This window comes from Antechinus flavipes, chromosome 3 (genome assembly GCF_016432865.1).
Source record: "Antechinus flavipes isolate AdamAnt ecotype Samford, QLD, Australia chromosome 3, AdamAnt_v2, whole genome shotgun sequence".
NCBI classification, from domain to species: Eukaryota; Metazoa; Chordata; class Mammalia; order Dasyuromorphia; family Dasyuridae; genus Antechinus; species Antechinus flavipes.
The window spans coordinates 68,872,834-68,887,674 of record NC_067400.1 but is presented as its reverse complement, the minus strand read 5'-3'; the positions used below and the strand labels follow the sequence as shown (position 1 = coordinate 68,887,674).

The following is a 14,841-nucleotide window of genomic DNA, read 5'->3' as shown; positions in this document are numbered from 1 at the left end:
TGGAGTCCTTGAACCTGATTTTCTCCTCCTAATATTTTGATAAGTATTTCAGTGGTTTCCTTTGTAATTCTTTTTATGCATTTGAACATATTATTCTGACAATGAGATCATAGGCTTTTCCAAATCATATATAGAGCCCCCTTTAAGATTCCTTCTGATTATAAATCCTATGAGCTTGTGAATTAAATAATGTACATAGTTCATAAAATATATTCTTAATTTAAAAAAAACACCTTATTTTATAATAACTTGTATAACCAAATAGGAAAAGATGGAATCCCAAATCTGTTTATTACATAAAATCATCTTTAAATGACACGACCACTATTTAAGACCTGACAAAAAATTAACATTGATATTGAAACGAGACTCACCAACTGTTATTATGACATGTATTTCAGATATACAAAATAATTTCATAACGTAATAATTAATAATGAACCATTACATAAAAGGGTATCTCTCACTGTTGATTTTCTCAACCCACAAGCACACAAATAACTGCTTTTTAGTATCATGATTTTTTCCCCCCAATTGCAAAATCCTGAAGAAAGACAACCAAGTAAATAATAACAAATTTAAAGGCAGGAACACACAGAAGTTCAATACAGACACAAGAGAAGAAATAGTCAAGCATTTAAAATCTGTGATTAGTTGGATCAAATATGTACTTTCTTTGCATTTTCATTCAAGCATTTCCAGAATAACTCTTTTCACAAAAATCCCTGCCTCCTCTATAATAGTAAGTACTCATTATGGCAGGTGTGGGCTTTTCATCAAAGCCTATCAAGTGGCTTGACAGTAATGATACAACTTGCATATCTCGCCAATGATTCAGATATACTCTCATTGATCTCCAAAAGCTGATGATTTTAGTAGAAAGACATAATGAATATCAAACCAAAGGTCTCTTAAAGAAACAGCAAAGCAGTCACAGTATCTAAATGGGAAACATGGACTGAATTCTAATGTTCACCTATAAGTAAAAACAAAATAGAGTTTTAAAGTTCAACTCAGAAAAATCTTGAATGGCGCCAACTTTTGTATAATGTGACTGGTCAACAAAGCTAAGCACGGTCGCCATGTTTCTGTCCCAATGGCTCATCTGGAGGAGGGGGTAGCTTTCATTTGGTAACAGGGAGCACCTGAAATGAAATCAAACAGTCTATAAACCAGTTGGAGGGAGCCATCCAGACTTTGCCCTGACGAATCCTCTGTGGGCAATAATTAGAGAAAGCATCATAGATGATGTACTGTGTGCAAAATCGCTGATCAGAGTCGGGCCCGGCGTGGTACGACACCGTGTTGATTGTCTGAGTCACGTCACTGTCTGGTTTTGGCTTTCTATTGAGGATCTGTCCTCCAGAAGCTTTGGCCAGTTTAATAAGCTCATCCTTGGAATGATGCTTGAAAGTTCCCTCAAAATAGAAATAACAGCCATCAAATAACTTTGGCAGCTGAAAGAAAACGAAGAGAAAATCTGTTAATGGGAAACTAACACACAAAGAAAAAGTCATGTGCTTTAAGCGAATGAGGGGAATAAAAGAAAAATTAGCCTCAGAGAGGAAATCAATGGAGACAGACAAAATGATATCTCAAATCAACCAACTACTGATTGAGGAAAAATGCATGTATATATAAATAATGTTCATTTGCAGAATTAACCTCCAATATTTTAGTAAATTGGCTAATTTACTAACCCAATTCATATTTTTGGATCTCATCCATAATTCCTTACCCTTAGGCAGGTTTTGCAAATATAACAAAACAAAACAATACAAAAACACCTCCCTTCTATTTATCATACTTCTCTGTCTGGATGGACTGGATCTATCTGATGGAACCCCAATTCACTCCTTTGGATTCAGAAATGTTGATTGCAGAGCTTTGTTTGGTACTACTAGAAATGATTAGGATAGAACACAGTGGGAAACTCTCCTCCTACCTGAACAAATCCAAATATCCTTCACTCCACATTTTCTAGGGCTACAGTCGAAAAAGGGGCCTCTAGGGATGTAGAGTTACTCTTAATGGGAACTAAAACAAGCAGGACTTCTAGGTTATGGGGACCAAGGCTAGTGAGGGTTCTGAGAACTAGAATTCAGTAGACTGTCAAATGTTACTTGCTCACAAAAAAGCCCCCTCGTGTTTCCATCTTATGTTACCTTCTCTCTATATTAAAGAATTTTTCAGTAGTTGGCCCCTTGTAATTTTCCAACAGACATAAAAACCAAACGGACAATGGAACTTCAGATTGCCTATTAAATAGGGACATGTGGCAAAGAAGACATATGGCAGTTAAATCCAAGCAGCAGCTGTAAGTCTTCTTTTGAGCTATTTCCTGAATTTGAGACTTACCTCAGATTCTGAAAGGTTTATGGGAATATTCGAGATGCCAGAAATCCATTAACAGTATGAAATTATTACCTTTTTGGATTTTACTGCACGTCGTGACCATCTTTCAGAATCAAGTGCTTGAAATAAGCACAATTAAAATTTTAATCAGTAGACTCTACTTGAAGAAAGGGCAAGGGCCATTTTTCATGGCAGCAGTGACGGTAATACTAAGCGATGATGATGATATACACCATCATCAGAACAAAAACAATGAGGAAATCTATGAGAAGGAAAATACCAGCTGTTCTCTGTTGAGCCTGCTTCTCTGCGGACCACCAGGCATTTCATACTTTTCCTCTGGTTCACACATTCTGCTTTCTAGACAGGCTTTTACCCCTGGAAAGATAAGAGAAGGATTAAAAAAAAATAACAAGCATATCAGCTGTGCAGTATGCCTTTACCACAGATGTTTGACAGAAATCACATAACTGTTTGGGGAGTCAATATATTTATTCTTTACAGCAATATTATTAGTTTGTTGTCACACTAGAAACAGAAATCTTAAGTATTTAAAAAAGTAGATCTGAGAGAAAAGCAATTTTCTTGGCTTAAATTTCTTTTCAAGAACAGGAAAACAATGAAATTGGGTTTCTTTCTAAAGTAATTAAATCACAATATTCTTTTAAATCTCACACACACACACACACACACACACACACACACACACACACACACACAGAATCATAAAAGACAATAATTTTACAGTATTCAACCTACCTTTCTAGCCTGGCCTCTTAACCCCCTTTTCAACATACTTTCTGGCTCCTGGCTTCACCACTGCCCTCAAACACACCAAAGTCTTTTCATCCTTGGAAAATCTTCACTAGACCTTACCATCCCCTCAAGATAATGTACTATATCTCATTTCTTTATCAAACTCTTAGGGGTAAAAAAAAAAAAAAAAAAAAAGAAATTTGCACTCATTTCTACCTCTCCTCCCACTCACATATCCCTTTGTAATCTGGTTTTCAACCTCACTGCACAACTGAAATTGCTCTCTCTTTACTGTTAAATCTGATAATCAAATCAAAACAAGCATTTGTTAATAGTGCAGAGCATTGTGCTAAGCCCTTAGAATACAAGGATTGGCAACTCTGGCTCTCAAGGAGTTTCCACTCTAAAGGAAGAATAATGTGCAAATAATTTTGATGTTTTTTTTTTTCCTTTGTTTTCATCCTTAACCTAGATACTGTGGACAACCCTCTGCTCCTGAGTACTCTATCCTTTTCTGGGTTTTTGTTACAATACTCTCTTGGTTCTCTGCCTACCATCTGACTGCTCCTTCCCGGTTCATATTCCCTGTGTAATCAGCAAGACTTTCATATAAATTGGTCTTTTCTCCGTTTCTCACACACAGTAATCCATGTTCCCTCCATGGGTTTTTGTAATTAACTTCCTCTTCTTTTCCCTCACATAAACCTGTAAGCTGGATAACCACTTAATAGGTATGTTATAGGGGGCCAATCAATCAACAATTCTTTATTTATTGCTTATTTGTGTGCTCAACACTGCTCTAAGTAACGGGGAGAAAAAACATTTCCCAATCTCAAGAAGCATACATTCTAATCAAAATGATTTTTTTAAATGTACAGGTTAGACTAAATAACCAAAGAGGTCACTTCTCACTATAAAATTTTCAACAATTGTCCAATTTGCCAAACACAAAGAAATTCCTTCTTAAAAGGTTAAAAACAAACCACAAGCTAATCATGTTTTACTCTTGGCTTAGATGTGAGCTCCTATTTACCAGCTAAGAAGCAGAGGACAGAAAGAACGGCAGCCGGGGCATTATTAGCAACACTCCAGGACCTGGCAGTGGGCAGGGGGTTCCCCGCTTGCATGCTATTTGCTGGCACCAAACTGGGTCTGGCAGAGCTCCGTGGCTGAAATGTGGCATTCTACAGCTTAGACCAAGCGGTGCCAGATTTCAAATGCAGGGCTGTCTACCAGCACCCACCAGGAAGCATTGTGGGGATTCACATGGTGCATTCTGGAGGTACAGTGAGGGGTCAAATCAGATGGCTTGTGGTCAATCACCAGGACTGGGGAGTAAGGGGAAAGAGTTGGGCAAAGAAAGATTGAATACATCACCTCCTATCAATCTTTAACATTGGGTGAGAGATATTTCTTAAGAGAATGCAAACTTGTGACGTTATACTCTTAAAAATGAAAAGTCCCAAAGACCATTAATCCAAAGCTTTCAAGTTCACATATGAAGAAACTAAGGTTTCATTGGCTTAAATATCAGACAGACTCTTGAAACTAGAAAGCAGCAATTACTCCAATGCTCTCAATTTTACATATGAAGATTATGTGACTTGATCAAGGTCCCATTGATGATATTAGTAAAACAGGACTATAACTCAGGTGTCCTGGCTTCTGTAGTAGCAATAAGCTCAGTGTCTGGTATATATAATTAAGCACTTAACAGATGCTCAATGATTGATTTAAAGGAAGCAAGAAAAGAGAATATGATTTGACATTCATTTGTTTTTTAAAACACCGATTTAATTTAAATATCTCAATTAATATTTAGATGACTGAGTTTTAATATTTGCTTCAAATATTTAGATTTATAGGCCTATATATAAAATTTGACCAGATAATTACATAGATGCTTGTGATGGAACTTTAGAGTATGATTTTTTTTTATTTTAATCTATTTTTGGAAATCAAAACATAAATCATGAATCCAACATAACATAACATGAGCTACATAACTCACATCTGAAGTTACAGTAACATTAAACTTAATCAGAATAAAACTCATAGCTAAAGATATTAACTTTTTTTGGAAGAGAATTAGAATTATATACTGGTTATCAATTGATTTACAGTATGGAAAGAATTGGCTATGTTGTTTATTTGACTGAAAATGACCTGTAGTCAAAAATACCTATGAAACTGAATCCTAATTTAGCCTAAATCTGGCCATATTCAAACCTTTCAGCAAGACCTGGGTCATGGAGAGCCATGCAAGGAAAGGAAAACAATTCCTATTACCCCAGAAATGCTCCAACAAAGACAACACAGATTCTAAGAAATAATTTATGACTTTGTCATCTATGTTGGCAAGATGAAACTGTCATCTGTGAATCATTTGGCAAGACTTTGTCTTGTGAACCAGCTGTGGAAAATTATTAGATGGAGGTACTGCAGTCATGGCTGAGGTGCTCACTAGGGAGAAGAGAGTCTCCAGATGGTAGAATATAAGCTGCCTGACCCATCATGAGAAGGAAGCCCCTTTGGCAAAGAAAGAACTATTCTACTCCCCAAAAAGAGTGCTTTTAGAATCAAACATATCTCACAACCAGGATTGAATCTATTCTGCATTGAGTATAGGCTACATAGATAGTTCATTGCAAAGAAATTCCCTGTCACTAAGACAGAAAAAACAAAGTTTCCAGTTTTCAATTTTCAGACTCTTCAAGATCATAAATACAGTGTTGCTTCAATTCCTACTTCACCATGATCACACTAATAAAGGTGATTTCTGACATCTCTAACACTAATAACTGTACACATGGAGATCACAGGAAAAAGGGAAATGACCCATATACACAAAAATATCAGCGTTGTTGTTGCTGTATCAAAGAACTAGGAACTAAAGGGATGCCATTCCATTGCGTGGCATGTGAACATAATGGAATATTATTGGCCAAAAATAATTTCGGATCAGAACCAGGAGAAGATGGTAACTTTATAACTGTAAATAAAAATTCTGAAGTACTTAAGAATATTGATCAATGTAAAGAGCAACTGTGATTCTAAAGGACTGATGATGAAGCAAGCTTTCCACCACTTTAGAGCAATGGATTAGAAGAAAGAGACTTATACTTTGAGACTATAGATTTGCTAGGCTTTCTTACCTGGACTGAAGAATAGTGGTTGTTACTGTTGTTGTTTTTTAAATACGTTTAGAGAAAGGAAAATGGGGAAAGCAGGAAAGCTCGATGATAGAGATACTGACAAAAAAGATCAATAAAACATTTTAAAAGTGAACAGGAAAGAATAGAAATTGGTTCAAAGGGAAACAGACAAATGGGACAGTTTTAGATTAATGTGCTAAATTTAGCATATACTTTAAAAACAGCTGTACATAATAAAGATTAAAAGTTTTAAATTCTCTTTTCTGTATATGAACTGTTCACATTTGTTGGTATTTGTTGAGTTAGGAATAAAAGAAAATTGTACGCATATATGTATATGTGTACCCACATATATCCTATGTGCATATGAACATATATACATACATATATGTGTAGAGAAATAATAATATACATGAGTTTGCATATATATATCTAAATCTATATGTAAATATACATACATAAAGAAATAATGTGGGGGTTTCCTTAAGTAGCCCAATAGCTATGAGAGTAGGTTTAGAAGCTCATTTTTTGAGATGGTAGAAACTCAAATTTAGACTTGTCCTAAAAGGACAATACTATCATTTAAGATTTCTAATTTTCATCAAAACATCAATAGCACAAATGTATTGAGGGATCTATTATGTAGCAGTCACTGGAGAAATAGGCAAATATGAAACAATCAATGCCCTTAAAGAAATTACACATTCTATCAGGGGAGACAGTATGTACATAAATAAGTATATGTAAAATAAAAATAAATATTTTATTTGGAGATCAGAAGAAAAATCAGAAAAGGCATCCTGGATACAGATCAGGCCTCTCTCTTTGGTATTAAACATCTCTAATTAAAGCTTTCCATTTGAGTAATGTAGGAAATAAACACAAATATACAATTAAGATACATTTATTTTAGAAAGGGGCTCAAGATGAAGTTTTCAAGATATGCAACCTAATGTTCCAAATCACTAAGAAGAAGATAAATATGTTTAAGATAATACATGAAAATAATGACGTGGTATCATCTCACCAATGAAATTGACAATATTGGGTTTATGAGAAGGCAAACATAATATTATTAAGCTGATGGTACTGTGAAGTGATCTAACATTTTATAAAATATGGAAATTAAACCAAAAAAATTACTATATGGAAGGTCCAAGAAGGTCAATGATAGACAAGAGCCATTTATCCACCAAAAGGAGATATCAAGATATTGAATGCCACACTTTTTTGTAAAAGTAAAATACTGAAGGGGAAAGAAAAACAAACAACCAACAAGTTATACATTTATCAATGAGGGAGTGGCTATACAAATTATGAGACATGCTTAATAGATCACAAGCAACAATTATAATAAATTCAGGAAAACACTGATGTGAATAGAGATAGTAGAGCCAGGAAAAAAAGATATATAATTTAACTAGAATAATGTAAAGGAAAATATCAGTAAAAGTAATGACAATTGAAGTTAATCCATTGATCAATTTTGATTCCAGATAGCAAGTGACCTACTTGTCTTCTCCTAAGAAAAAGGTGATTAAAGTGTTGTATAATCACTTGATAGTTAGTTTTGACCAATTTTTTCTTTAGAATAAGGGAAAAATGAGAGTTTATTAGGAAATTACTGTGATATACAAAACACATAGCATCATTAAACCCCAGAAAAAATATTTTAAAATAAACTGAACAATTTTTTTTTTCAGACAAAAATAAATAGCTGGAAAAAATTCTGGATCAAAATTCCCTTGTATTTATTCTAAAAACTGGCAAATAAGTTGACATCCTTTAGTATTAGTACAAGTAGAAGATAAATTGGGTTTTGGATACTAAAGGTGATTTTTGCATTTCTGATATTTATACATCAATGTGATAATGGAGCTATAAAAGTTAATATGGACCATGTCTTTTTTCCCCCATAAGTCCTTTTTCTGAGTATACATTCTTTGAATTACAAAACTGATTCAATCAGGATTGACTCCTTAAAAAAAAATTTATCAATTAAGGACATTAAAGACTGGTTGAAATATATATATTTTTTCTATTTATTTATTTCTATTTATTTTCTATTTATTTTCTATTTATTTTATTCTATTTATTTCTATTCCCCCTGAAGCAAATCCTTTCTTCAAACCAATTTTCATAAATATTGTAATTTTGTTACTGCTGAGTTTGGGCTCTATGTTGCATTCACAGATAGTATACATTTGTACCTAAACATCTAATTATAAAATCTAAGTCAGGAATTCTTAACCTTATCAGTACAGCCAGTTCCCTAAAGATAAAATTCCCCATAATTTTAAAAATTAAATTATAATAATTATTCTAATTTCCAAATAAAGGGAATGGAAGGGCAAATAATTTAGGGTACAGAAATACATAACCACATTCATTTATCTGCATTTTCTGTCTATGTGAAAAAATGGAAAAGAAGCAGGAAGTGCACTGATTACAGTTCTGTTCAGCTTTATAGACATTCCTATCCTGGCCCCCAATTACTGAGAACAGGAGCACTCCCTTTTACCAGTGGATGACCCTTGGGAATACAATACAACTGCTTTATCAGTTTGGAGGCTAAGGAACATTAACTGAACTTTTCAAAAAGTTTAAAGCTTTCTCAAGTGGCTTTTTACTTGGTTCTGCCAAATTAGGAATCCAACAGAGATGTCATAGAAAATTTCAACACCTGCACATTATTTTCCTGTAATAAACAAATGGTGTCAAGAGAGTGGATATTCCCCACTTTGGGGAAAAGATAGCGGATACTCATAAGTTGAGGAGGAAGCTAAGGAATATCTATTTAACTTAGAACATTCTTTTTTTCTTTCTTCTTATAACAAAGGATTTCTGATTTCACAAACTTTAGTAGCTGTTTAGTCAAGTTTGGTAAGCTGAATTTCCTAAGTGACTCTTCTTTTATGTCCACTCTAGCTCAGGATAAAAAGAATTAATGGATCCTACATTCATAAAATCATATGAAAGAATAGGTTCATAATATGAGAATCAAAGGAGATTGTAGCTACCACCATCAAGCCCAGGAAACTTCTTCCTACAAATGAAACAAATTGCTCAAAGTCACACAGGTCAAAAGTAGGGGAGGAGAGAGAAGGAGGATTTGAACTCTCTATGTTCTTCCTATAATACATAGACAAAAAAAAATCTTAAAAAATAAAACAAAGGAAATACACACACAAATATGTTGAGAAAAAATAATTTTAAGATGAAACTAATAATCTTAGAAACAAAATTCCAGATTACTCACAAAATAATAAAATTAAAATGTTGACTAAAGTGCAAAATATCTTATGAAAAACTCTAACAGTATTAATGGCCTCCTGCTCCTGAACAAATTTTAGGAGGCCTATGGTTCCAACTCTTCAAATACCTCCATATATCGCCTTTCTTTGACAAAGAACAAATTTATTAATTTATTTTTAACAGCTTTTTAAAAATAGTAATAGCATTTTTATTTTTCAAAATACATGCAATATATATACAAATATACAAAGCAAATAGCTTTCGACAACCATTCTTGCAAAAACTTGTGTTCCAAATTTTTCTCCCGCCCTTCTCACCTCCTTCCTTTTTTAGGCAGCAAGTAATCCAATATAGGTTAGAACATATATATTTTAAAAAGAAAATAGTATTAATTATAGAATGAACTGGTAGAAAAACAAAGGTGGGGTACCTTTGGCATACTGACCACAGTTAGGGTTGATATGTTGACATCTATCATCAATAATGGCTAGGACTCTCAGTAACTGTGTGCATTAATGTTAATCATTTAATGAGCCAGTGGCAGTCTAATGCATTGGATTTTTACTGAATCACTGAGAATGTCTCCTGGCAGCAACCACATTTTCTGTTAACATTTTCCTCTACAAACTTATCTATCATTAATAAAAAATATACTTTAAAAAATAAAAAAAAAAAAAAAGGTTTTTGAGAACATTTTAAAAATAATCTTAGAAAGCAAGGAGTTGGGAAGGATATATTAATTTTTGGTCTAGAATGGTTAGTCAATAATCTAAGATGAGAAAGAAATCAAATGATATCTCAAAGTGCAGCAGAAAATGTATTAACTAGCTATGGATCCACAATCAACTGCTAAATATCTGTTAAATATCTACATAGGTCAGGCACTGTGCAAGTTGTGGGGATACAAAAGGACAAAATCAATCCCTGCCCTCAAGAAGTTCACAAACTAATTGTTAGCAATAGGAATTGATGATTGAAGAAGAGTGAAAAAGAGACATTTTAATAAATTCAATGGAAAAAGAATGACTTTCCGTATTTGTTATGAGGTCAAAACATTAAATGTACAGACAGCTGTAATTCTTCTGACATATTCTTTGGGAACATACTATGTTGGCTGTAAAAAGAGTATTTCTCTCAAGCATATCATATCCAAACTTATGTTCTCCCAACTAGAATTTACCTTCTTTTTAACAGATTCTAAAAATGAGATAATTTTTAAAAATTCAACTTAAAGCTTTTTTTATATTATCATATTCATATAATTAGCAAAATGGTTTTATCATTCAAAAGAAAAAATATTGAAATATAAACAAGACACTAATATTTTCTCTTTGAATATAGTTGTAGAATTTTCATATGTACATCATTAAATCACATCATTTAAAGTTCTCTGGAAGTCTAGCTTTTCTCCTTAATTTTTCTCTACTTATCTCAATCACAAAATAAAATGAAAGCTTGACTGGCTTTGTTTTTTATTTTATTTTTTTTTAATTCCCAGTAGCTGAGATAAATGCTTTTGGTTTATTTATTTATTTTGCTGGAATATTATTTCCTCTCCCAAACTATACTTCAGTGAAACAAAGTATACCTTCATCTCCTGCTAAGCTCATTCACTGAGTGGACCAACTTGACCCTTTTTTCCAAAGATGCACAAAATACAATGGCATATGCTGTAATTGCCTTTGCAAATTACCTGGCGTCACTGGTCAATACTTTCTAAATAAGAGGTTTTACAGGAACAAGCTCCACTGCTCAGGAAGGAACAACAGGCTTTGGAATTTGCCAAATGCACATTTTCAAGAGGGTCGGTGTCTTTCTAAAAATGCATTTTTTATCTTAGCCTATTTATTTTTCAAATTTTCCATTAAAAGTTAAGACGCTGACAGAAGCTGTCATTTTTCAGAAAAACAGAGATGACCTACCTACCCTATTAAAACTGAGAGTGTCTTTTAGCCCAGATGTATTCTTGATCATGTCTACCCCCTTTCATGTCAGGCTTCCCTTTCCCTTGATCACAACACTTTTTAGGTAAGTCACACAATTCCCCAAGCACTGCTTAATTCAAAGTCATTAATTCATCCCTACCCACATCAGTGATGACAATTGTCTTTGCATACTAATCTAAGACGGATACAAGGACCACAGCAACTTTTTTAAAATTAGCTTTTACCATTTGGAGCTTAAGAAAGGAGGAAAGTATAGAAAAAAACACACTGGAGGGTCCCAACACCCATTCACTGCCATTTATTAATTGTATAATTTGGGGCAAGTAATTTATCTTTGGACCTGTTTTCTGATTTATGAGATGGAGATAGGACAAAACTTGAATCCACAGACTCCCATGTGTCCAATGAAAGAGAGATGGAGCCAAATTTTCTCATCTCTTTTTTTAGGGGGTTGAGAGATAAGGGAGACACAGTGGAGAAAATAAGCTTGGTGACTCTAATTACAATGTCCAGCTCTAAGAGTTTTTGTTCTTTTCATTTACATTGTGATCAAAGTGCATACTACTTTCTTGTCCTGCTTACCTCATTTTATTTGTCTTTCCTTAGCCCTTTGAATTCTTCATATGCATTCTTTCTTATACCCAAGTAATATTCCATTATATTCACATATCAGTATTTGTTTAGCCCTTTGTCAATTGAAAAACATTATACTTTGTTTCTGATATGAACATTTTGGCGAATATGAAAATAAACTTTCTATCTTTGATCTCCTTCGAGTACATTCTAAGAAGTGAGATTTCTGGCTCAAAACAATGAATATTCTAATTATTTTCTTAGCATAATTCCAAATTATTTCAGACAATTGGTTTAACCAATTCATAGTTCCCTCAACAATGTATTAAATGTGTACTTATCTTTCAACATCTCCTATAAATGACTACTCCTATATTTCTTCATTTTTGCCAATTTGCTAGATAAAAAGGTTTCAAAACTCAGGTTTGTTTTTAACTAAAACTTCTCTAATAACAATTATTTGGGGAAATTTTTATATTTAGAGTTAGCAAGTCTTCTTTGAAAACTGCATATTGAAATTCTTTAGCCAGTTATCCAATGGGGAATGTTTCTTGGTTTCATATATTTATGTTAGTTCCTTATATAACTTTGGATATCACACATTTATCATTTGATACAAAAGTTTTCCCTTCACTAACTGCTTTCTTTCTTATCCAAGTTGCGCTGATAATCTAAGTTTCCCATTGTACATATTAAAAATCTTACAATATCTCAAGATGCATTTCATATAATCAAAAATATCTTATAATATCTCAAAATATATTTCATATAACCAAAAATTCATCTATTTTACTGTTTACTTCTACTTCTTATATGGTTAAGAAGTCTCAAAGTAAGAAGAGCATAACACAGAAAGAGAAAGACAAAAATACATGAATTCTATGGTATGTGCAATATAAATATACTACATGAAGAAGACAGAATGAAATATCTGCTCTGGGTCGCCACATAAAAAACTTTATAGTTAATATCTAAACTGAAAAATTGGAAAAAGAATAAAAGATATCTGTTTTGCCAAATGTAAGAGTAGCCAGAATTCTTTATAAATTCCTCAAAATTATCTATCACAAGACTGTGCTGGTTACCTGAAAAGCAGCCATACAAATCAAGCTTGGGGCAGAATTGGGAGAGAAATGCATCTGAAATACATATCATTCCACTCTAAAACTCAATTTCCTAATCAAACCAAATTTGGAATGCTTGTAGGCATTTCTATGGTAGAAGCCAAAAGACTTTATACATATAATATTATATTATGTCTTTTATACTAGTGGTTCAACCCTCCTCCAAAATGAACAATGGTCCCCGACACATGGAAACACCAGATTTTGACATAATCAAATTACAAAGAAATGCAGGAATAATGGAAAACTAACCATTCAGTTTTACAATTTTAAATAATGGGGGTGGGGAGGAGATAAAAGGGTAAAGAAATCAGTCAAGCATCACAAAATTCCATAGTTGAGAGTAAATGAAAATCAAAACAATAACTGAAAATATAAAATCAAAGCTAATGGTCCATCCATGATATCTTTTCTTGTATTTAGGATTTACAGACCACAGAAAATGATTAAAATAATATTGTCATAGGCTATTAGGTTTTATGATTGAATGTAAACCCCATTTAATGTTCATGTACCCTTCCTTCACTTTTTAAGCCAAAATTCTAATTACTAATCTATGCGTATTGAAAACTTCTTTCCCTACACAATAGAATACATTTAATATATTTCAGTTTAATGCATATTGATAAGCAAACTGCATTTTATTACGAAGCAAGCTGCCAAATTTTAACACAAACATGATTAATTATAAAGTCCAGCTAAACACAAATTATTAATATTAATGAGACTCAAACTCTCAATAAATTTACCCCTTATTAATGAATGGAAAAGAATATTTTTGAAGGGACACTTTTAAGAAATAGATGCATGCATTTATTTAAAATTAAACTCAGAAACATGTCTGAAATAAAGGAAAAACAAAAGGATATTTAAAGACTCTGTTTCTATTTAGCCTTCCTTTTTAGGAGTTAACAGCCAGGGCCATTACTATATGAAAATATATTTGGCCAGTCTATTGGTATGAAAAATCAGGTGCTCAAAACTGATGAAATGAAAACTGTTAAATTCAAGTACCAATGACCCTCGTTTAGGGTAAGAAAGTCTTATGTAATTAACATTTTGGATAATAAGATAATGCATGAATTTATCAATTATTCTTTCCATTAAAATCAACAACTCAAGTTTAAGCTTTTTTTTTATCTTTCTCACATAAGCACATCTATCATTTATTAAAGTTGTGTTCAGCAAAATATCACAGATATTTGTTGTAAAATTTATAGTTATTTTTCACAATGAGATTTGGCTTATTTATCAATAAAGGGAGTTTGGGAAAATGGGATGCTATCAGGCAGCTCTGGGTTCAAATCCTACCTTTGGCATCTACTATTTGTGCGACCCTGACTAAGTGACCAAATAAACCTCTTAGAAGGAGTTCTTTGTCTTCTCACTCTATGACTGTTTAATTACATACTCTTGGGGATCAGGTTCTTGCCCCCAACTTTGAGACTAGAACACTAGAAAAAGTGAATTGCCAGTGCAAGGGATTTCTACACGAGGAGCTCTCTATATCAGTAAAATCTCAGGTCCTAACAAATTTGTATTACTTGTGTATCATTTGGTTATTATGTTTATAATATTTGTATATTTTATCTTGACTATGAGAAAAAGAGAAAGAGAGACACAGAGACAGAGACAGAAAGAGAATGAGAATGAATGAGAATTTCCTTTAGCGGGGTA

General features: G+C 33.0%; 1 protein-coding gene across 2 annotated transcripts in view; it reads right to left on the bottom strand.

Moving 5' to 3' along the window:
- Positions 1-272: 272 nt before the first annotated feature.
- Positions 273-14,841, bottom strand: part of BARD1 (BRCA1 associated RING domain 1) — a 126,209-nt gene continuing 111,640 nt past the window's right edge. For both annotated transcript variants that reach the window (XM_051983611.1, XM_051983612.1), the window contains exons 10-11: positions 2,636-2,733; positions 273-1,457 (exon numbers count right to left, since the gene is read on the bottom strand). In XM_051983611.1, coding sequence (XP_051839571.1) covers positions 1,125-1,457; positions 2,636-2,733 — 431 coding nt within the window. In that variant the 3' untranslated portion in view covers positions 273-1,124. The remainder of the gene's footprint in view (positions 1,458-2,635; positions 2,734-14,841) is intronic.